Source organism: Panthera leo, chromosome C1, assembly GCF_018350215.1.
Source record: "Panthera leo isolate Ple1 chromosome C1, P.leo_Ple1_pat1.1, whole genome shotgun sequence".
Classification (NCBI taxonomy): Eukaryota; Metazoa; Chordata; class Mammalia; order Carnivora; family Felidae; genus Panthera; species Panthera leo.
In genome coordinates, this window is record NC_056686.1 from 7154427 (window position 1) to 7176463 (window position 22037).

Here is a 22037-nt window from a genome sequence, read left to right on the forward strand (position 1 = left end):
GCTTTTTGTATTGAAATGTCTTTTATGAAATAATGGTGTAAGTGGTAAAAAAGTTTTTTGAAAAATGTTTTCTGATGTCCTTACTTTGTATATACCGTGTTGGCGAGCATATGTCCGTCCCTAAGAATTTCTTCCAAGTTTTACTGATCGGTGAAACGTAAACGTTTGGAAGGGAAGGGTACACATGGGAAGCCAGATGCCTTAGGAGCTCCATAAGGGTCAGGATGTCCAGAGCAGAGCGTTCCGTGCTGTAAGTGTGCCGTGAATGGTAATAGAGTGGCTGAGGTATCAGTTCCTTTGTTCCTTGGGCAGAATAAAGAACCCCCTGCGCCAGGACCCGTCTCCCCTGCCCTGAAGCAGCTCCCACAGTTTGTGTCAGTGGACCAGACAAATAGTATTTTCTGGGTGTGTTATGAAGTGAAAGAGGTTCAGAGGCACCGGAACAGAGCTTCGGCAAGTTGATGGGTCGGGGCGAGGAGGCCGATCAGAGATCGCCTCACCTTAGATAAGAATTCCGAAAGGATGACACTCTCAGGGAAAAGATGAAGTAGAAGAAAATCAATCCCACAGAGTAAAAACAATGGTGTCCTTACCACCTTTGCTCTGAGTAGATACATTTTTTAAAAATCAAGTCAACTGTGTAATTTCATGGCCAGTGGGTGACTCCATACGGGTTTAGTACCTCGATTTACACTATTGGTACAGTCTGACAAGCCTCAAGCTGAGAACTAGCAGTGGACCCAGGCCTATACTGCTTTTAAGGCATCTTACGGAAGCAGACGTAAGTCATGTCTTCAGAGAATTTCCTTAGAAAAATTTCCAAGAAGTATGAACTCATGGTCAAAACTCAAAGAACACGCCAGATGAAAGCCACCGTGAGTAACCTATGGCAGTACCAGTAACAGTAGAATTCTTCACCTATATATTTTTGGTTTTTGGAATTATCAGATGGACAATACAAAATACGTATGTTTAAATAAATTACAAAGGGAACTGAAAACATGAAAAGGGGAGAGCAGCTATAAAGACAACCAAGCACGTTTGAAAAAGAACCAAGTAGAATTTCTAGAAATGAAAAGGTAATTCAAATTGAAAACGTGATGTGAGAGTTAAAACAGTTGATAGGACATAGCTAAAGAGAGAGTTAACAAACCGAATGGTAGAGCTGAAGAAATTACGCAGTGTGTGCCTCAAAGAGAAAGAGATAAAAATACGCAAGATACTTAGAGACATAACGGACACAGATCCAACCAGTATCTAGTAGACATTTCAAAAGGTGAGAACAGAGAGACTTAGAGCGATTCCCCACACCACGCTTTGTTCCATGTGTTTTCCTCTACTGGTTTGGAAGCCATTATCCAAAAGATAAACGGCTAAGAATTTTTCTAGAGTGGATAAATGATATGAATCCTCAGACTCAAAAAGCCCAGCAGCTCGCCTGCTGATGAAACAGAGAGACATTCATATCTGGACATTTTATGGTAAAATTTCAGAACATCAAAGACAAAAAGACCTTTAGTGCAGCCAGAGAGAAAAAAGAGATCGTCTACCAAAGAATGATAGTTAGATGTCTGAATGATGGAAGTCAGATGGTGGGATAATAGTGTCAAACGCTGAAGGTAAATTCACTGTCCACTGGCAATTGTGAAGCCTTGTGCACCAGTCTCTGAGAAGCACAGGGGAGATAAAGATATTTATACAGATTCAGAAAACCAACACACGCAGACATCCTGGTAGTCTGCCACTTCTGAAGACCCCAGCTGTTAACAGATGTAGTTGACGAAGAAGGAAAATGATCTCGGGACTAATGTCTGAGATGCACGAAGGAAGGGTGAGTGAATAATAAACGTGGTAAATCTAAACAGACAGGGGTAGTGTAAAACAATGGTAACAGAATATACAATAAAATCGAGGGAGAGAAGTGAAAAAACGAGTTAGGTACAACATTCTGGATAGCAGTAGCATGGAAGGGCAGGGGCCGGGGGGAGGTCATTAGAGCACTAACGTCCCTGTGTACTTGGGAGAGGGGTGAAGATACTGGCCAACTTGTAGATTTTGAGTTAAGGGTACTTGATACAATTTCAGGGGTGGCCACTAAAAGAACAGGAATGGAGTATGTTTTCCAAAGCAGTAAAGGGAAAATATGGAATGGGGGTTGGGAGTCTGGGGGGACGGAAGCACAAATTTTAAAGGAAAGACAAATGGCACAAAATAAGACGGTTAAAAGAAATGAAGAATAGGTCAGTAATCACAGTGAATCACAGTGAAAGGCTTCAATCCGGGTTAAAAATGAAACCGAACCCAGCTTTATCTTGGTTTACAGAAGACATACCTGAAGCAGTAGGTTAGAACTTTCAACGTTTTGTTGGAAGTGAAAGAAAAGGGAAAGATATTCCATGCAAATACTAAACAAGAGAAGATTGGGGTAAACAATAGATTAGTCTTTAAGGCACAAAATACTACTAGACATAAGCACTGTGTATTGTTTAACAGGATGTAACAGTTTCCAAAGTATACACACATACTTGTGTGACAGCAGCAACAATAAAGCAAGTAACAGTAGAACTAGAAGAAAGTGACACATACTCATAACGGGAGATTTTGACACATCCCTTTGGTGCATGGATAGATCAAAAAGAGTGAGCGTCAGTAAGCATATGAACAAATGAAACAACACAGCTAACAAGGTGGATCTGATCCTTTGCACTCTACAGTTGGAGAATGCGTATTCTCCTAATATCCAAAGACCGGAGAGTTTCAGAATGCAGGATCAAACCGATCACGTTTTCTGACTAGGACATTAGGTTAGGTAATTAATACAGGGGAAAAAATTTTTAAATCCCTCATACATTTGGAAGTCTTTAAAACAGAGCATGCGTCTAACTACAGGTCAAAAAAGAAATTTGGAATTACCTGAAACTGAACAATAACAGATATGACACATCATGAGCTTCATGTTGCAGCCAAAGCGGTTCTTAGGAGAAAATATAAAGCTCTAATATAAATGAAACAAGGAAGAAGAGAATATGACTAAGTATTGAAAATAGGAACCCTTGTCTTGGAAGGCTCTTGCCCTGGATGTGCGCATGGCTAACCCCCTTCCTGTTTGTACTCATGCGGCATTTCTCAGTGAGGCTCACCCCATTTAAAATGGAAAGTCCTGCACTCTCCGTTGCCTTTTCCCTACTCTTTTTGCTTTATTTTTTCCGTAGCATTTATCATTATATGATACGTTTTACTTACGTATTATATTTATTGTTTATGATCTTTCACCCTCTAATGAGAAGGTAAGCTCCATAACACAGGGCTTGTATTGTCTCTTTTGTTTGTTCATTGACATCTCAGACACCTAGAACAATGCCTGCATAGAAGGGGGCACTCAGTGATATTTGTTACTGAAAAAGAGAATTCCGTGAAAAATTGTAAATATGCAACGTGCAAGTAAATACGAAAATTTGGATAAAAATCAAATTCCTAGGAAAACAATTCTCCCAAAATGGGCTCAAGAGGAAAGAGAAAGCCTGAATAATCAAAAACCATGAAATGAATTGAATCAGTGTTTAAAAATTTGCCAAAGAAAGTAGCTTGCCCATATAATTTTATAGGTAAATTCTACCGTTCCAGTTGTACACAGATTTTTCCAGGTAATTAAAAAAAATAGGGGCTGCTTGCCAATTCAGTTTACAAAGCTAACGAGACCTGAATATCACAACCAGACAAGAATAATATAAAAGAAACAAATCGCATGGTAATCATGCTCGTGAACGTATTTGCAGAAATCTTGAGATACTGACAAGTCAACTATTGCAACACATAAAGAGCAGACAGAACTTCTCTGGGGCTAGATGCCAGGATAGTGGTTTCTGTGGGCCAGCGTAGTTGTGACTGGAAGGATTCGAAGGGGGCTTTTGGGATGCTAGTCACGTTCTGTTTCTTGATATGGGCCCTGATTACATTAGAATGTTTCCTTTGTGAAGCTTTATTCAGTCAAACACATCCGATCATCTGTGGACAGTTCTGTGCAGATATTTCAATCATAAGTTTAGTTAAAAGTATCAGTGTAACCTATGAGCAACATGGATTTATCCCAGGAATGCAAGGGTGCATGCAGCATTTGAAAATCTGCAAATATCATTCACCACATCATATATTAAAGAGAAAAACCATACGATCTTGGTAGTTGGAAGAGTTTGATAAAACCCAACATCATTTCATGATAAGAATCTTTGCAAACAGCAAACAGAAAGGTGCATCCTGAGTGGACAATACGGCAGAGACAGAGTTGAGCAAATATTTCACGTGCTCCCCTGCATTTCCAGTTTCCTGTGCAGTTAGATTGGGGCCAAGTACCTCGTTTTGTCCAGTAGACTGTGCGTGGAAGGGACATGTGTCACTTTTAGGTGAAGGCAGTTGAGCCGATATTCCTCCTCCGTCACTCTCTTCTCTCGCTCCAGTGACCTTGGAGGCTGTGTATTGCAGATGGCACAGATTAAAGATGGAGTAAGGATGCTTCACTCTCACCAGACTTTGCGTAAGCAAGAAATAACCCTTAGAGTGTTAAGCCTGTAAGGTTTCCAAGTGTTTGTGTAACCACAGCATAGCCTACCTTATTCTGACTGATATAAAGGACATCTCTCAAGAACCTACAGCAACTCTCATACTCAGGGGTGAGAAATTAGAAGCACTCTCTTTAAAATCAGGGATAAGAACAAAGGTGGCTGCTATTTCTACGTCTGGTCACGTGGGGACCCTACCTAGTGCAGAAAAACAAGTAAGGATTGGAGTGGAAGAAATAAAACCGTTCTTATTTGGAGATGAGATTATTTTCTACCTAGTAAGTCCTATGTGTAAGTATACAAGTTGCTCCTAAGAGGTCTGTATCAGTTATATTACTAGGTACTAGCAACAAGAGATCAGACAAGTTAATTTTTAAAAAGGTACCCTGCACAGTTTCAGCAAAAGATACATGGTACCTAGGTATAGGTTTAGAAAAGAAGTGAAAGACTATGGAGCAAATTATAATAGTTTATTGAAAGACTTTAAAGAAGGCCTAAACAGTTGCAGAAAGATACGTTGTCCATGAATAGACGCAACATAATGATGTCGTTTCTCCCCAGTTGGATCTCACAAGTCAATGAAATTCTAGTCAAGATGCCAACAGGACTTTTAAGGAGTCTGTGAAGCTGATTCTTAAGGATGTGTGAAGAGTAAAAGGCCAAGAATGGCCAAGACTCTCTTGAAGTAGGATAGTGAGGTGCAGGCTTTGACCTAGCAGATCCCGAGATTTACTGTGAAGTTTTAGTAAGATAGGATGGGGTTTTCTTTGGGGGGGGGGGGGGGGGAGGGGGAGACAAATTATCAAATAGAAATAGACACATACATACACTGCAGTTGGACCTGTGAGAGGTGATTTCATATTAGTGTTACAAGGACGGTCATTTCAATAAATGGTGCCGGGAAAATTTTTATTTAATGTGGGGGAAAAAAGGTGTTTGTACTTAACCAGGTTTTTGTAGTAAGGCTCTGATTGTATATATAGAAAATACGCTCTAATTTGTTTTTGGAAGTGAGCCTAAGGAAATGACCACTTAGGAGCACTGCTCCCACCAAATATAGGAGACAGAGTGTTTCTATCCTAATATATGAAGTGCTCTTAAAAGTTAATCAGAAAAAAAGATGAACCTTTATTATTTTGCTTTCCTGACTGATTTTGATCGATACTTGAGAACTGTCCCTCAGCCAGCAGCTATGACACAGGGTGGACTTATAAAAGGTAAAAGCCTTATTTGTCTTTTGTACTTAAAGCATGTCCCAGGTGGATGTGGATTCAGGAATCGAAAATATGGAGGTTGATGAAAACGATCGGAGAGAAAAAAGGAGCGTCAGCGATAAGGTTGGTAAGAGATGAAACCCTCGCTTCTGTTTTTAGTGCAGGTAATATAAATAAACACCCCTTCGTTTCTTATGTCTGTGGAGTCTGTTAGAGCAGGCCACCCCAAGTCAGCAAATCCTCTCTTTTTTTCTTCTGAGGAGAAACGCACAGCCTAGGTTGCCCTAATGGAAGGGTAGCTCACTTTTTTTAGTCTGGTCAAATCCCTCCATTCCTTTGTGTTTCGGATCCATAGTTTTATCAGTAAATGTAGTTTGTGCTGAGAATGCATTTAGAGGTAGTTTGGACTTTTTCTGTTGATCTTTTTTGCTTAAGCAAGTAGGTCATCACATTTTTGGTAGTATTCTGAGGAAAATGGTTGTGAAATCCAATAGCACTTAGAAGCCGAGGTCTTTATATTTTGTTATCATCTGAGCTTAGTTCCCTATGTTTAGCAAAAGAGATGTTTTCTTGGGGTGCCTGGGTGGCTCAGTCGGTCGGGCATCCAACTTTGGCTCGGGTCATGATCTCATGGTTCATGAGTTTGAGCCCCGTGTCGGGCTCGGTGCTGACAGCTCGGAGCCTGGAGCCTGCTTCCGATTCTGTGTCTCCCTCTCTCTCTGCCCCTCCCCTGCTCGCTCTCCCTCTGTCTCTCTCTCAAAAATAAATAAATAAAATGTTTAAAGAAAGTGTTTTCTTTGGGGAGTGTCATGGTGTAGAACTGGTAGAGATAATTGCATCTCTTTCTGTGCAGCAAATTATGAGTGTTGAGCAACCCGTTTTGGTGATTCTGTTGGACTGTGGCCTTCTAGTGGCACGATGCTTTGTTTTGCAGAGTTCTTTTTTGCTTATGGAGCTCTTTTATATATATATGATATTTTATCTGTGATAGAGACTAGTGGGTAACATTAATTTCTGGAGAATTTTTTCGATGAAAACGGGTTATGTGTGTAGAATGTTTACCTGGTCCTTTGGAGCTCAGAAAAGGAAAGACAGAAGATGTAGGTATCTCCTTTATTCATTTACTCCCTTGGTGATTACCGGTAATTCTCCTGCTCTTTTGTCCCCCCACGCCCACCCCCATAGCTTCTATTGTAAACTCGTGTGTCACAACTTTGCGGTCATAGTAACCAGCTTCTTGTTCCCCAAGTCAGTCGGCGAACAGTTGCATGCATTTCTAAAATCCCCTCATTCATAAATGAATTACTTGAAATTAACCCCCCAATCTTCTTCCCCACAAGGAGCCTTCATCGGGTTCTGAAGTGTCCGAAGAACAGGCCTTACAGCTGGTCTGTAAGATCTTTCGTGTCTCCTGGAAGGACCGGGACAGAGACGTCATCTTCCTTTCTTCTCTTTCTGCACAATTTAAGCAGAACCCAAAAGAAGGTAGGAATCTAGCTCAGCTGTTACGAGAAAATAAGAATGTAAGATCCTTGGCCTTGGCCATTACCCACATTCACTTTCTCTTGCTTTGGGGTTGTAGTTTTGACCATCAGAGGTGCTGTTGTTTGGCCACTTGCCACTGATCTTCCTGATACGTTGGTATAAATATGCTAATGGTCTCCATTGTTTCCGAATTGAAGTTACTAATGTCTCTAATGAAGTAGGAGCCTACTGGGTGGTCTCCAGGGATCCTGAGAGCTGCTCTGTATGACCTCTACCTGCTTTAAGTGCCTACCACCTCCTGTGTAGACAGTGGAGTACATTAACTTGATTGAATTGCTTCAGAAGATAGAACATATTGATATTTTGCTGTTTCCAGGATTCTATTTTAAGAGGCTACCCTAAACCGCACTCGTATAGCAAATTAATAAAGCTTTTAGCAAGACACCAGCATTAAAGGGCACTGTCACTCTTCTTCACAGCAGTCATTTGGAATGCAGAAGAGAGAGGGGTGGTGTGGTAGTGTGCCTTTGCCTGTCACTAGAATATAACCTCCCCGGTGGCAGGGATTTTTGTCTGTCTTGCTCACTGATATAGTGCTAGTGCCTTCTACAGAAGGCTCTTAATAATTCCTCAGTAGATCTACTTTAAATGAGCGCACAGAAGATCATCTTTCCCTTTTCTGCGCTGCCCATCTTCCATGGCGAGAAAAGTCCCCTGTGTTCCTGGCAGACACGTAGTGTACTTCTGATTTTACTGGGATCTTCTTATTAACGGGTCATAGACACACTTAGCACCTGCACGTTTCTATCCCTGCCACTTGTTATTCTTACCGGAAACCTTAAGATTCTTAAATCTATCTTGTGCATATATGAGTGATAATTTTTAATAACCAAATCAGACAAGATTTACGTCGGTTACAACTTTTATCTATTTAGTGATATATAAAATGTATCTAAAGACTTACAGTAAGGCATTGGGGAGCTGCAGAGAATTAAGGAGAAAGTTAGAAAATAGAGTTTTCTCCGGAAAGCCAGATGGTGACTAAATGTTAGACCCTTCATAAAATATTTTGAACCTCGCATTTGATAGTTTTACTGTACATAAAACATACGTCGGTGAAGAAATACGAACCCAGCTTTGTTTCCGGTATATGATAAATAGACACCTGTATTTGGGAGTGGCTTCTTGTTACAGTTAAATGTGTGTCAACAGCAATTCTCATTGTCTACACTCCAGTTTTCTTTCTTTTTTTAAATAAGTTTTGTATTTTGGAATAATTTTAGATTTACAGAAGAGTTTTAGACACCGTGCAGGGAGTTCCCGTATATCCTTCACCTAGGTTTCCCCTAACGTTAACATCTTATGTAACCACAATGTATTTGTCAGGACTAAGATCTTACTATTACTTCCACTCCAGACTTCATTTGGATTTCACCGGGTTTTCTACTGATGTCCTTGTACTGCTCCAGAATCCATTCCGGTTGCCACACTGAACCTCTGGTTTAATGTGGCTTATTCAAGGACTGCCTATGTATATGAGGAACCATGTGTAACCTCTTCTTTCTTCTGCCTTTCCAACAGTGTTCTCCGATTTTAAGGACTTGATTGGCCAGATTTTAATGGAAGTGCTAATGATGTCTACCCAGACTAGAGATGAAAATCCATTTGCCAGTCTGACGGCCACATCGCAGCCAATTGCGGCGGCTCGGTCCCCGGACAGAAATCTCATGCTAACTACCGGCTCCAACCCAGGAGCGAGCCCCATGTTCTGCGGTGTGGGCTCCTTCGGTGCCAGCTCGTTGTCTAGGTCAGTGTGGTTCCTTTCGCACATCTAATTGGTAGTAAAACAGCCACGAAGTATGTAAGAGAAGGGACTCTTCCCTCATGGGCCTTTGTCCTGCAGACTGTGGCATGTATTGTATGTGGGTGGACGCATTTAGCCATTGCAGGAGGTGTGGTCTTTTCCGCTGGTCTGTTTGGCTTCCCATGGTTAGGCTCTTGGTAAATTTTGGAAACAAATGGCTGTATATATCGTACATTAATCCTTGGGAAGAGGGCTTTACCGTGTTGTAAATGTAGCCTCTAGATCTGTACAGCAGTTCGATTCTAATGATTTAGATGAGTCTGAAAGACGCGTACACTTGGCGTGTAATCACATTACTCTTTCAGAGCTTGAGATTTTCCTTTGCAGCTGTTTACCTCAAGTTTGTCTTCCGTTTTCTCTCCTTTCTCCTCTTTCTCAACTGCTCTAGCCTCTATGAAACGAGCCCCGCTCCCAGTACGAGTTTCTGGAGCTCGGTGCCGGTGCCGAGCCCGTCCGTTGCCTCGTCCCCTTGCCGTGCAGCCAGCCAGCCGGCTGCGCCTTCCGTTACCCTCAGTCCCCACGGGGCGGCTTCGGGGGCCGCCGCGGGGAGCCAGCCCTCCTCTCCACGGTATCGCCCCTACACGGTCGCCCACCCGTGGGGGCCTTCCGCTTCTGCCCCGCGGTCCCCAGGCATCTCCACTCTGTCCAGCTCGCCCGGCCGCCCTGCCCTCGCTAGTAGCCCTCAAGCAGTGCCTGCCAGCTCTCCCAGCCAGAGACCCTCCAGCCTGGGCCCACCTTTACTGGCCGCCTCGCCCAGTGCCTCGAGCAGACGCCCCTCATCCCTAAGGACCTCTCCTAGGTATTTATTTATTCAGCAGGAGAGCTGGGTGCGTGTTTGCAGTGCAGGGAGAGGCGATTAACTCGGTTTGAAAGAACTGGCGTGTGACACTGACCTCAGTTGCGTGTGTTTTTCCGTTTGGGGTTATTAACCCACGCGTCTAACTAGTTCGGTAGGCTCGCGCCCGGACTCCTCGCTTCTGCCAGGCTTTGCTAACTGTAGAAAGTGTGGGTGCTCCGTTGTGTGTCCCTTTCTTCTTGCCCCTCGCTCTTCCTCCTGACCGTACCAAAAAAAGAAAAAGAGAAAAACCAACAACAAGAAGTCGCTTCACTTTCTGAAACCTAGCTCACCTGTCAGTCCTCATCACAAATGAATTCCAGAGGCTGGGGGCAGTTTGTAGGCGAGAGCTGGGGCTCGTGGGAGCCCCTCTCAGCTCTCTGTACTGTTGCCAATCATAGTTGAAATGCGGCCAGCCCGGGGGGTGGTGGGAGCAAGTCTGGGCTGGTGCCCCTCACCCCCGATCGCTGCGGCTGGGCCGGTGTTTGTGCCTTGACGCTCTGATTCGAGCCTCTCAGGAAGAAGCGGCGTCAGCATTCCGCTAACCAGTGCCCCCCACCCCCTCTCGGACGCACCTGTGCATTGATGCGATGGGGGTGAATGGTGTTCCTGCATGTCAGCAGGCAGAACTTTCAGCGTAACGTTTAATGTAAAAGGGACAGGAGTTGCAAAAGCTTTCCATCTCTTGTTTTTTCTTTGTTCCCTCATGACCTTTTTTGCTTTTGTTGTGGTAGCATGCACGACAATCCTTTCTCCTTCCTCTTCCTCGCGCTTTCTGGCGACAGTAGTGATGACGATGAAGAAGATGATGATGATGGTGATGATGGTGATGATGAAGGTGGTGGTGGTGGTGATGAGTTTTCTTGTGTCCAGTTTGGGTCCAGGTATCAGAGGAATGGAGTCTCACCCCTGCATGTGCCTAGGTGCTTAGGAACTAACTTTTGTGAGCCCTCATTAGGGGTGTGCTTTGAGTCTAGACAGGATAGGGTCAGATGAGGCAGTCGGGAGAGTTAAGACTGGGAAACCTGCATGTACCGAGGTGGTAGGACCTCATCACGGGGTAAAGTGGCACATTAGGAACACCCTCATCATTGTTGCCCAGTAAGTTTAGAGGAAGACTTACGTGTAATCATTGGTCAGAAATACAAGCAGCAGATTAAAGGTCGGTTGTCAAGTTCACCCACCCTGAGATCAGAAACGGGCCCTTTGTTTACCTATCGCGAGTGTTCTTGTGAGCTGCCAGATATGAGCAACCTGTTTTCCGTGAGGCATGTTTTCTTACGTACAGTTGCATGGATTGCTGCTACTCACGAATGGCAGAGGGGCCGGGATGGCGTGTGTGTGTGTGTGTGTGTGTGTGTGTGTGTGTGTGTGTATGTGCGCATGTCTGTTCCCCCCCCCCCTGCTTTTCCACCCCCACTCTGTCTGACGGTCAGTCTGTCTAAGAGCATGTTGGGCCACACTGTCTGTTATAACCGTGAATCTGGTTTCACTTCTAGCCTTCAACTTCACCAGTCACCACCTTGGCCTCAGCGAAGCTAGACCCTTGTTTAGACGGCCTTTGGAATGGCAGCAGAGGCTAAAACACAGTTCACGATGCTGCTGACTGTTCGTTCCCCCCTGAAAACCTGAAAACCCCCCTGAAAACCCTGAAAACACTGTTTGGGGTTCTAGGTGACTTTGGGCAAGAAAATATAATAGCACCTTCTTTCTGAACCTCTGACTCATTGTCTTACAATTTTGCTCTGAAATCGAAGTTTCCACTGGACTGACTTGGTATTTGTGCCCAGCACTGTTCAAAAATAACTCCAGGCTATAAATAGAGACAGCAGTAGGAGTTAGGTACACTTCATTAAATTTGACAGTGTTCAGAAGAATCATTAGAGAGAGTATATAAAGAGAGAAAGGAGTGTGGGTGCAGGGTTGAATATTGATTCAGGAGGGTTGATATTTGTATTAGGTTGAACATTATATTACTGTTTTCTCAAGTAAATTTCCCAAAGGTAGAAGTGTCTTTTTCACGTAGATAAAATCCTACTTCCCGATTACAGTAATGCAGCAGGCATCCTTTTTTTTCTTTAATGTTTATTCATCCATTTTTGAGAGAGAGACAGAGACAGAGAGCACGAGCGGGGGAGGGACCGAGAGAGAGAGAGAGAGAGAGAGAGAGAGAGAGGAAGGCACAGAATCCGAAGCAGGCTCCAGGCTCTGAGCTGTCAGCACAGAGCCTGACGCGGGGCTCGAACTCACAAAACGTAAGATCATGGCCTGAGCCAAAGTTGGATGTTTAACCATCTGAGCCCCCGAGCAGGCATCCTTTTTAGGAGTCAGTTTCCATACATGATAAAAGTGCTTTGTTACCTGTCTTACTGTAAATTGTAGGAGAAATGCTGTCTCTCCCTGGTCTGTTTAATTCCAGCGTGCTCTCACAAAGATTTCAGATTGTGTGCTGCTTTCACCAGCGCTGCACTCCCAGCATCCCGACCTTGTCTCTGATCTAGATTCTGTGGCCACAAGGAGAAAGAACGGACTGTGTAATAATAGCTCCAGATACTTACTGAGCCTCGTGTGCCAGACCCTGAGCCAGCACACGGCACGCATTATCCCTTTATCCTCTCAGCGGCCCTCCCAATTGCCGTAAGGAACGTGGGGACAGGGAGGTCAGTCACATAACTGGACACGTGGCAGGGCCCGAGTCCAGAACTCACCTGCCTCACCCCCACTCGCAATAGGACCTGGGTCGTTCTTGCTCCTCATACTAGTTATTTCGCTGCCCAGTGTTTATGCTTCAACTCTGTTCCTTGGCAAGGAAGCACCAACATTTTCCTCGGTAATTACAAAATTCCATTCAGTTGGCAGGTCCTTTGCTGGCTGTTAAAACAGAATCTGATCTCTCCAGGTTTTGGCAACTTCGAGTTTTTGAATAGATCTCAAACAGAATGTGAAAGGAGGGGTAAAAAAAAAAAAAGGTAACTGATTAAAGCACACGGAGAGGAACTCGAGAATGCTTGTGGGGTCAGAACCAAGAAGAGGTCATAAAAAACCTTGTTAGTGTGAGTGATCAGGAAATAAGTAGTTATTTTCTTTCTCCCCCTTTCTAATTGATCTTCCCAGAATTTTGTTTACTGCGAAGTAAGCAATTTCAACACCTACTTCTTGCCCAGTGATGTTAACGTCATAGAGGAAAGAATCAACAGGGGCCGCATCTGTCTCCCCTTCTGCTTGCCCGGTGGAGTTGATGCTGGAGTTGACGCGTTAAGAATGTTTTTGGAAATAGTTGGGAATACATTCGTATGCTCATTATCTATAGTGGTGATGAAAAGGACTAATTTAAGAACGGTGAAACATTCCTGGGGCGCCTGAATGGCTCAGTTGGCCAAGTGTCTCACTTTGGTTCAAGCTCCGCATCGGGCTCGCTGGTGTCAGCACGGAGCCTGCTTGGGATCGTCTTGTCCCCCTCTTTCTGCGCCCACCCCCCCGAAGAGCACAGGCACGCTCTTTCTCAAAATTAAACATTTTTAAAAATTTGAAAGAGAGAAAGCTAAAACACTCCTTCCGTGATGTTCTATAGCCCTCTGTGAAGAGAGCTATAGGAATTAGGATCTGCTTGTTGTCGGAGCGGACACGGGGAGCGAGAGCATCTTGTATAAGGAGAACATAGCGGTTCCTCTGAGGAGAATTTTTCCGATTGTATCCTAGGAAATTGATGATGGGAAAGAAATCTGTTTTTAACTGCTTAGATGTTTCAGCGAAGGAGAGAACATTTTGACAGTCGTGAACCTGTGTGAGTAGAGAAAGGGAAAATCAGCAAGTAGTGAAAAATGTTGACGTTTACATCACCCCTTGGCAACGAAACATGGAGATGGTTCCACCATGTCTGTGTCCAAACCCTCCGGTAACGTCCCTTGTCGTGCGGAGTAAAACCCAAAGCCTCGCCCTGGTGCACGAGACCCTTCGTCTCATGTACACCCACGTGCGCACACACACGTGCATTCCTCCTTTCTAACCTCACGTGCCTCCACTTGCCTCCGCCCTCTGCTGCTCACGACCCCGTTCTTGACCTCACTTGGCATATTCCCCGCCGCCTTAGGCCTTCACACTTACTTCCTCTCTTTGGATGGCCTGCTCCAAGAGGGCTGCGTGGCTTGCTCCCCGCTGACTCCCTCGGGTCTCCGTGTGCATGCTGTCTTATCAGAGGGTCATATCACACAGCGTATAAAATACACGCGCGCGCTTCCTGCCCGTCTCTGTCACCATGCTTTGCTTTTATTTTTCTTCGTGGCGTCTCTATGTTGTTTTGGACCGTTCCCCTCTAGAACCTGCTCACCACACGAGCAGGGTCTTGATCTGTTCGAGTTAGTGTGCTGCCCCCAGAGCCTACGACAGTGCCTGCCATACAGAAGGGACATCGATGAGTTGACATTGCTCGAACCTGTACAGCTCTGACTTTGCCTTGCAGTGCGAAAACACAAAACACTAAAGTCTGCATTCCAAAAAATGAGTAAATAGGAGGGTGCGTTATAGAAAAAAATGAAACTGCCGTGGAATCCTTTTAAGGAACACTTTTCTTGGTGCCTTTCAAATGGGATTCGATTTGCACAGACCTAACGCATGCGTGACTCCCCAGGAAGATGTTCATTGGCTTTTCAGAAGCATTCAGCTGTCTTTCTGTGATGCAGAGTAGTTACATTCAATTGGACTGTTGATGTAGTTATCAGAAAATGGCTCGTAAATCCTCCCAGAGGGCAGTGTAACTTTGTAGATAACTTGTAGGACTTAAATGTGACGTATTTCCAGTGTGGCATTCCACGTGTCACAGTTGTAAAAGCATCACGAATTCTGGGATGATTTTTTTTAGGGAAAAAAGTGAAATGTTATTTGAAAACTTTAAAGATGTTTATTGGTAGCCTGAACGTATGCACATAAACACGACACCACTTTCTCTCTCCCTCAGTGTCGCGTTCAAAATGTGAGTACAGCGCTTTCACTTGGAACCTGAGGAGCCTGTCGGTTTTGCTCGCTGAGACCTCTGTGTAGCATTGTTGGGACTGGCTGCCTTTCCTGCTAGGGTCACGGTTTACTTTAGGACTGATTCTAAAATTTGTGATATACGGACAAGTACTGGAGTTTTCTCTACAGTTCCAGTTCGGTTAAATTTTGTTTCACTTTTTGGTCTTCCTCTCTTCTTAAAAAGTCAACTGAAGTGTCACTTGGTGTCTGACCGATGATCACCAAAACGTAGCCGCTTCTTTTAGCTTTGAAAATTCTCTAATGTATTCTGAGCGCCTTTGTTCGCATTGCCCGGCATGAGACCAGCGATCTTCTACATACACCGCTGCTTTTCATGATCTTAGTGAGATCATCGTGGAGATACCTCAGCTGGCTTTGAGGTGTTCACATTGAAGTTAAAATTAAATGGCAGGCGTTGGCTAAGAATGGAACCCACAGCACCCGGTTTCAGTGCATGACTTCCACGTGAACTGGGTCACACTGACCCCTTGCAACTGGCAAGAGCCTATCGACATCAAATATGAGGTGCTTTTCATTTCAGAAATGTAAAAACGTGAAAATCTTGGGTCTGGTTATCAAGGAAATTGTATAGTTGAACTTTTTCGTTTTAAACAGGAGGGTGGTCTGTTTTCATTCTCTTCCACAAGAGCCACTCAAAGGAAGATTAGCCTTAGTTGTGTGTAGGTAAAGCCTGTGTTGGTAAAGTTCATCTTTGGAAGCACAGGGAGTAATCTAGTCACTGAGTCACCAACATCAGACAGACGAAGAAAGAATTGCAGTTAGTTTGAAACTAAAACGGTGTGGTAACGGAAATAGCCCTCGGGGCGCCTGGGTGGCTCAGTTGGTTAAGCGTCCGACTTCGGCTCAGGTCATGATCTCACGGCTTGTGAGTTCGAGCCCCGCGTCGGGCTCTGTGCCGACAGCTCAGAGCCTGGAGCCTGCTTCAGATTCTGTGTTTCCTTCTCCCTCTGTCCCTCCCCTGCTCACACTCTGTCTCTCTCTCTCTCTCTCTCTCAGAAATAAACATTAAAAATACATCTATAAAAAAAGAAAATAGCTCTTTTTCTCCTTTCTACTTCTGGGGATTCATCTCTTATATTATATTTGTGGGTGGGTTTTTCTGTTTTGTTCTTATGGTTGCTTTTTTTTCTTTTTTTTTCTCCCATTGCTTTCTATTTCCTTCCCTTCTGTCAGACTTGTAGAGTAGGTTGTAGGAATTCAGATTTGTAGACTCTGGGCTGAAAGCCTTGGATTTAAAACTGGCATTGTTTTCATCTTGTTAATGTTCATATCATACTTTCATTCCAAGGTCAGTTATGTATCCACTTGACCCTTCAGCAACAGGGTTTGACCCACGTATGTGTGGATTTTTTTGGTAAATACAGTATGGTATACCTCAAATGTATTTTCCCTATGATTTTCTTAATATTTTCATTTCTCTAGCTTAAGAGTAATACTTAAGAATATGCTGTAAGGGTACAGTATATAATACACATACAAAATGACATGTTAATCGACTGCTTGGTTGTTGGTAAGACTTCTGGTCAATAGTAGGCTGTTAGCAAAGTTTTGGGGGCGTCAAAAGTGAAATGCATGGAAGTGGCATCCCTAATCCCTGTGTTGTTCAAGGATCAACTGGATTTTTCTGAAATTCTAAGGTCAATTACATATATATTCCAAAATTAGTTTTGTATATATATGCACCTGTCTGCATAGCGTGTTGTTTATATCTCAACCCCTGTTGGTCCTGTGGGTTTCTGGCCTTTAATTGTCTGCCCCAGTTGAAGGAGGCTGGGTCTCCAGTTTGGGATCTTTTTCCCATCCTTTATCATCTTTCCTATATAATTTTGGGGGCTAAGTCTATCTTTTCTCATTTCCTTTTCACCTCCAAATTTCTGCCCTCTCCCTGTGCCGTGATTACTCTCCGTGTGTCTTTTGTGGGGATCAAAGAAATCTGTGAGTCAAACATCAGATTTGGTATGCGACTTGCCGATGGACGATCTGTTCTTTAGTTTCCCCACACCCAACCCCTGAGACAGTGTTTGGCATTGGTCTCAGAGAACAGTTACGACCAATCATAACAGTGCTTCGTGTCGTATCCTGCTTCTGATTTCCAAAACGCTTCCACTTGCTCTCACTTCAAGCCTCGCTGCTGATGGGATGGGGTTGGTTCTAGGCTCGGGCAATCAGGAAGCAGTACGGCTGGGATCCAACGCAAGTTTCGATACTCCTAGTGCAGGATTTTTGTTGCGTTTGTTTTTTACTGTACTCCCTTGCCTCTGTCGCTGAAAGTTTTGGAAGTTTTTGTGTTCATAACAAACACTTTTATGTTTCCTTCTCTAACTGGACAGATTTCCTTTTCTGGTCCTATTGCCAAATGGTGGGTGAAGGCCTTTGAGATTTATGGCAGAAGTCACGAGGAGTATTCTGTTGGTCTTTGTCACTTCACTCCCGAAGCGTTTGATCACAGCAGTAGCATAGTCTGGTTTCAACTTACAAGTGTGCCCGAGTGGAGCCGGCCAGCTTGGTTTTAGTACATGTGATATCCCTTCAGATGCCTGGCACACGGTGGCCGTTCTTAGCCCTCCTGGCTTCGTAAGCTGCCGTTCCCAAAAAGATAAGAGGTCGGATTTCTGATCCAACTCTCTTCTTAGGTCAGTAAAATGTTTACTAAGAGTTACTGTTGTTGGCCTTGGAGCAGGTGAAATCAGAGGTCAGCTCCAGCCTTGGCTGCATGGGTGTCTGTGTTTTGTCCTGGGTGCAGGGATCCTAACAGGCTTTCTGCTACAGAAATGCAGACTCTAGCAAAAATAATCGATTCCGAGAAGAGATAAGAATCATCGATTTTCTTTTCTCTTCTCCAAAGTTTGGGAGCCTCTGGTGGGACAGGTACTTGGGATTCCTACAGTGACCATTTCACCATCGAGACCTGCAAGGAGACAGACATGCTGAACTACCTCATCGAGTGTTTTGACCGAGTTGGAATAGAGGAAAAAAAAGCACCAAAGGTAATATGAAATAGATGCATTTGAAAAACCCACAAAAACCTGGTTATTTTTTGACAAATAATCATCCCTCCCGCCCTTCCAAGGAACGTTCATTTATTCGGTCAGGAAAATGGCTCTCAAGCACGCAATATGCACCAGGCACCGTACCAGGAGCTCGAGGTATATTAGGGAACAGAACAGACGGAGATCCCTACCCTCACGGAACTCGCATTCTAGTGGAAGGAAGAAGTGATGGGGGCAAGTGCCATTGCCTCCAGCGACTTAACAATAATTCCGATAATTACAATTTCCCCGATAATTTCCGAGAGCCTGTCGCAAGTGTAATAATCACCCGCGTTTATGGAGCGCCAACACTGTGCGAGGTCTACAGTAGTTCAGCTTCTCACTGTTTAGTGAGTTCAGGGTAGTCTAGTGTAAGATGGGTGTTGTTTTTACTGTCTCGGTAAGCAAACGAGCCTCAGGGACATTAATTGTCCGTAATCACATAAAAATTACAAAATTGGCTTTAAACTCTGGAAGCTATACTTTCTCTGCTGTTTCGTGCAGACTCTATTATTATTTCCTTCCCAGTTCACTGTCTGCTTCTAGTTTTCCAAACTAGTCCTCTTGTCCACCTGTTAGTTATGCTTGGGAAGGGCTTCCCCGGGCTTTGTTGCTCGTCACCATAGCAAAAGCAGAGAGCATGCGCACATCTGTGCGATCCCCCATTGGTCGCCCCGCACTTCTGCTCTTTCTTCTCCGACCGTAGATTTCAGCGGAGGCAGCACACTTGGAGGCTAGGGTTACTCTGGTTGGTTCATTGTGAGTAAAGCAAGAGAAAAACACGCCGTTTCCTGGAGAGCGATCTCTTCTGACTCTTGTCAATTTTCAGCAGTGCAGCATTCTCTTGTTTGTTTGTGCAGCCCTGACCTGCGCCTTTCATTTCAGATGTGCAGCCAGCCAGCGGTCAGCCAGCTTCTGAGCAACATCCGCTCACAGTGCATATCCCACACCGCGCTAGTTCTACAAGGTTCCCTCACACAGCCAAGGTGGGCAGAACCGTACTTGCTCCTGTTAACAGGGAGAGGACCCTGTGCATCAGCGGACGTCAGGCTGCCCAGCCACCTTGCGCCACCTTGGATAATGCGCCCTCTCACCTGTAAAACAAAAGCGGTGACTTTGTTGAGGTCACTTTGACTAGGTGACCGCTAGGGTCCCTTCCCTTCTCTGAAACAGTGTGAAAAGAAAACAGGCCACTCTCTGTCTGCTTTCTTCATAGACCATTGTTGAAATACGTCAACGTCAAGGCAGGAAATGAGTATTTAGTTTAACAGCAGCTGCTTGAAATCAGGGGAGGTACTTGGAAAAGTGTGTGGGTCATCGCTTTCCGTATATCATACAATCGCTTTCTGTTATTCAGTGATAAACAAAAATGGTAGGATAGTTAATTGGGGAATCACCAAAGTATACTACATTATTCACTGATTGTTTCTGAGGGTCCCATAAAGGTTCAATATAGTTCAATAAAAGTATTTGCAGATTTCATGTATTTTCTGAAAAATATCTGAAGGAAACATGATGCAGAAATATCTAAGTTAAAAATGGCAAAGTTACAACATTTATTTGTTCTGGATGTTGTTCTGTTATTTTCTGTACCATAACCGTATGTTTTTGAAACTTGTCACAAAGAAGGAAAAGGAAAGGGGTGCCTGGTTGGCTTAGTCAGTGGAGCATACACTCTGGATCTCAGACTCGTGGGTTTGAGCCCCATGTTGGGTGTAGAGATAAATAAATAAACTTCAAAAACAACAACAAAAAAAAAAAAAAAAAGGAGAAGGAAATGGTTAAACATGTACCAAAACATTAAAAAAAATTCTATTAAAATTAATAAGAGTTTTTAAAAAGTCCTCAGCTACTGCTGATCTTTTCTTTTCAACTGGATGAGACATAAACAAGTAAAAGAGATGTATAAGGCTTCCTTTTCGGGGGTACTGCTTTATTTTTAAAGGGTCGAATGTAGGAAAAGATGGATTCTTTGAAACTTTCCATAGCCTCTCGCTAAAAAGACCAAAAAGGGATTATTAACAATGGGAAAGGTGATCTTTTGCCTAAAACCGTTACGTAGAGTATTTGGGAGATTCCAAGTTTGACTTTTGACTGGACACTTCCGCTGACGTGACAGCCCGTGTGCCGTGTTGTCACCCAGTGAGGAGCTGAGCCATCACAGTCCTTGTCTTTTCGTGGGTTGGCAGGTCCGTGCTCCAGCCGTCCTTCCTGGTGCCGTATATGCTCTGCCGGAATCTCCCGTATGGCTTCATGCAGGAGCTGGTGAGAACCACTCACCAGGACGAAGAAGTGTTCAAGCAGGTGAGGGTTTGTGAGTTCGTTACCGAAGCTTTTAGCCGAGGAGCTCCTGTGCTGATTTCTAAAGGCACCATATATTGGAGACTTCTGTTTCTGACTGTGACCTGCATGCATTATTTGCTCAGAGAGCTCTACTTGAGCTTTCTTTCTTTCTTTCTTTCTTTTTTAATGTTTTATTTATTTTTGAGAGAGATACTTGGAGTGTGAGCAGGGAAGCCGGGCAGAGAGAGAGGGAGACACGGAATCTGAAGCATACTCCATGCTGTCAGCACAGAGCCTGACGCGGGGCTCGAGCTTGTGAACCGCAGGATCGTGACCTGAGCCGAAGTCGGACGCTTTCTCTCTTGAGATGAGTGGATTGACAGCTGCATTGTTCCAGTCACTTGTCCACCTCAGTCAGTCAAGCATCGAGTGTCTTAAACAGTGCGTTAGTGCCATGGGAGGGAAGCACTAGCAGGCCCAGTCCCCGATTCCAAGGCTCTTTTAACACAAGAATACCGAGAGGTAGCATGAGACACAATGTGCGTTTGCCGGTCGAGTCATATTGGAAATTAGTTCACTGAGTTTACAGAAAAAGATCAGTAAGTCAGTGACTAAACTAGCTCCGTGGCAGTCTGCGCACCCATAGAATCTTCTGTCTTCTCACCACTAAACTGGGAATGAGATCTCATGTCTTGCTAATGACTTCTCTCATTAAGTAGTCATACAGTTTTTATATCTCGCCGTGTGAAGTCAAGTGAAAATGCAGATAGGGGATATTTTGTAATAAAGCTATTTATTTAGCCTCAAAGGTCTCTTCATGGTGAAACTTTGGCATCGCTCTTGGTGGTTGTTTTCCGGCCTGTGTTGTGAACACTTTGCCACAGCAACTTTCACACAAGCCACATCCCTTGATGGAGGGATTTTTAAGACATTTTCTTACAGTAGACTGTGTGATCATGAAAGAGTAGCTGTCATTGATAGGATTCCTTGTCATCTATTTTAATACCTAGTATTATTTGTCACTATTAATTTTAAGGCCTTTGAAATCTCAGGAATTGTGTTTTACCAGCTTCCCAAATATTAGTAAAGGATGAATCCGGGAACCAAGCTCCCAGTTAGTGTTGTGACTATGTCTGGAATTCCTCGAGTACTTTCCTTGGATGTGTCTGGAATTCCTCGAGTACTTTCCTTGGATGATGGTCTTGTTGACTTGCAGGAATACTTAACGCAGCATAGTGAGCTTTCTTTCTCTAGAAAGGTAAGCGAACTCTGTTGAAAGTAAATAGCTGTCTCGCGAGGTTCAAGCACACACTCTGGTGTGTGTGCGATGTGCACTAATTAGATTCCTTTTCCTCTTCTACGAGACCTCATTTGAGGAACCCAGAGTAGCTTTAGCTATATAAAACCAGCCCAGTGATCAAGGGCGTGGCGGGGGGGCTCAGTCAGTTAAACGTCCGACTCTTGGTTTCGGCTCAAGTCATGGTCTTACGATTCATGAGTTCAAGCCCTGTGAGGGGCTCTATGCTGACCGTGCAGAGCCTGCTTGGGATTCTCTCTCCCTCTCTCTCTGCCCCGCCTCTGCACTCACACATACCCTCTCTCTCCCTCTCTCTCAAAATAAATAAATAAACTTTAAAAAACATTTAATAAAAATAGAAAGGTATAACGTCAGCCCAGTGATCAGCTGACAGGGGTACTGTCCCTATTTTATTCTAAAGAAACTTACACAGAGTTAACGCA

The 22037-nt window shown here is 44.1% G+C and overlaps 1 protein-coding gene across 3 annotated transcripts in view; it reads left to right on the top strand.

Moving 5' to 3' along the window:
• UBE4B (ubiquitination factor E4B) overlaps positions 1-22037 on the top strand; it is a 120967-nt gene that overhangs the window by 55241 nt on the left and 43689 nt on the right. The window contains exons 4-11 of one of the 3 annotated variants that reach the window (XM_042951387.1): positions 5806-5893; positions 7111-7255; positions 8837-9062; positions 9508-9918; positions 10689-10838; positions 17831-17972; positions 18900-19000; positions 20204-20318. In XM_042951387.1, the coding sequence (XP_042807321.1) occupies positions 5806-5893; positions 7111-7255; positions 8837-9062; positions 9508-9918; positions 10689-10838; positions 17831-17972; positions 18900-19000; positions 20204-20318 (1378 nt within the window). Of the gene's footprint in view, positions 1-5805; positions 5898-7110; positions 7256-8836; positions 9063-9507; positions 9919-10688; positions 10839-17830; positions 17973-18899; positions 19001-20203; positions 20319-22037 lie in introns of all 3 variants that reach the window. The other 2 variants (XM_042951385.1, XM_042951386.1) reach the window with 2 other exon arrangements.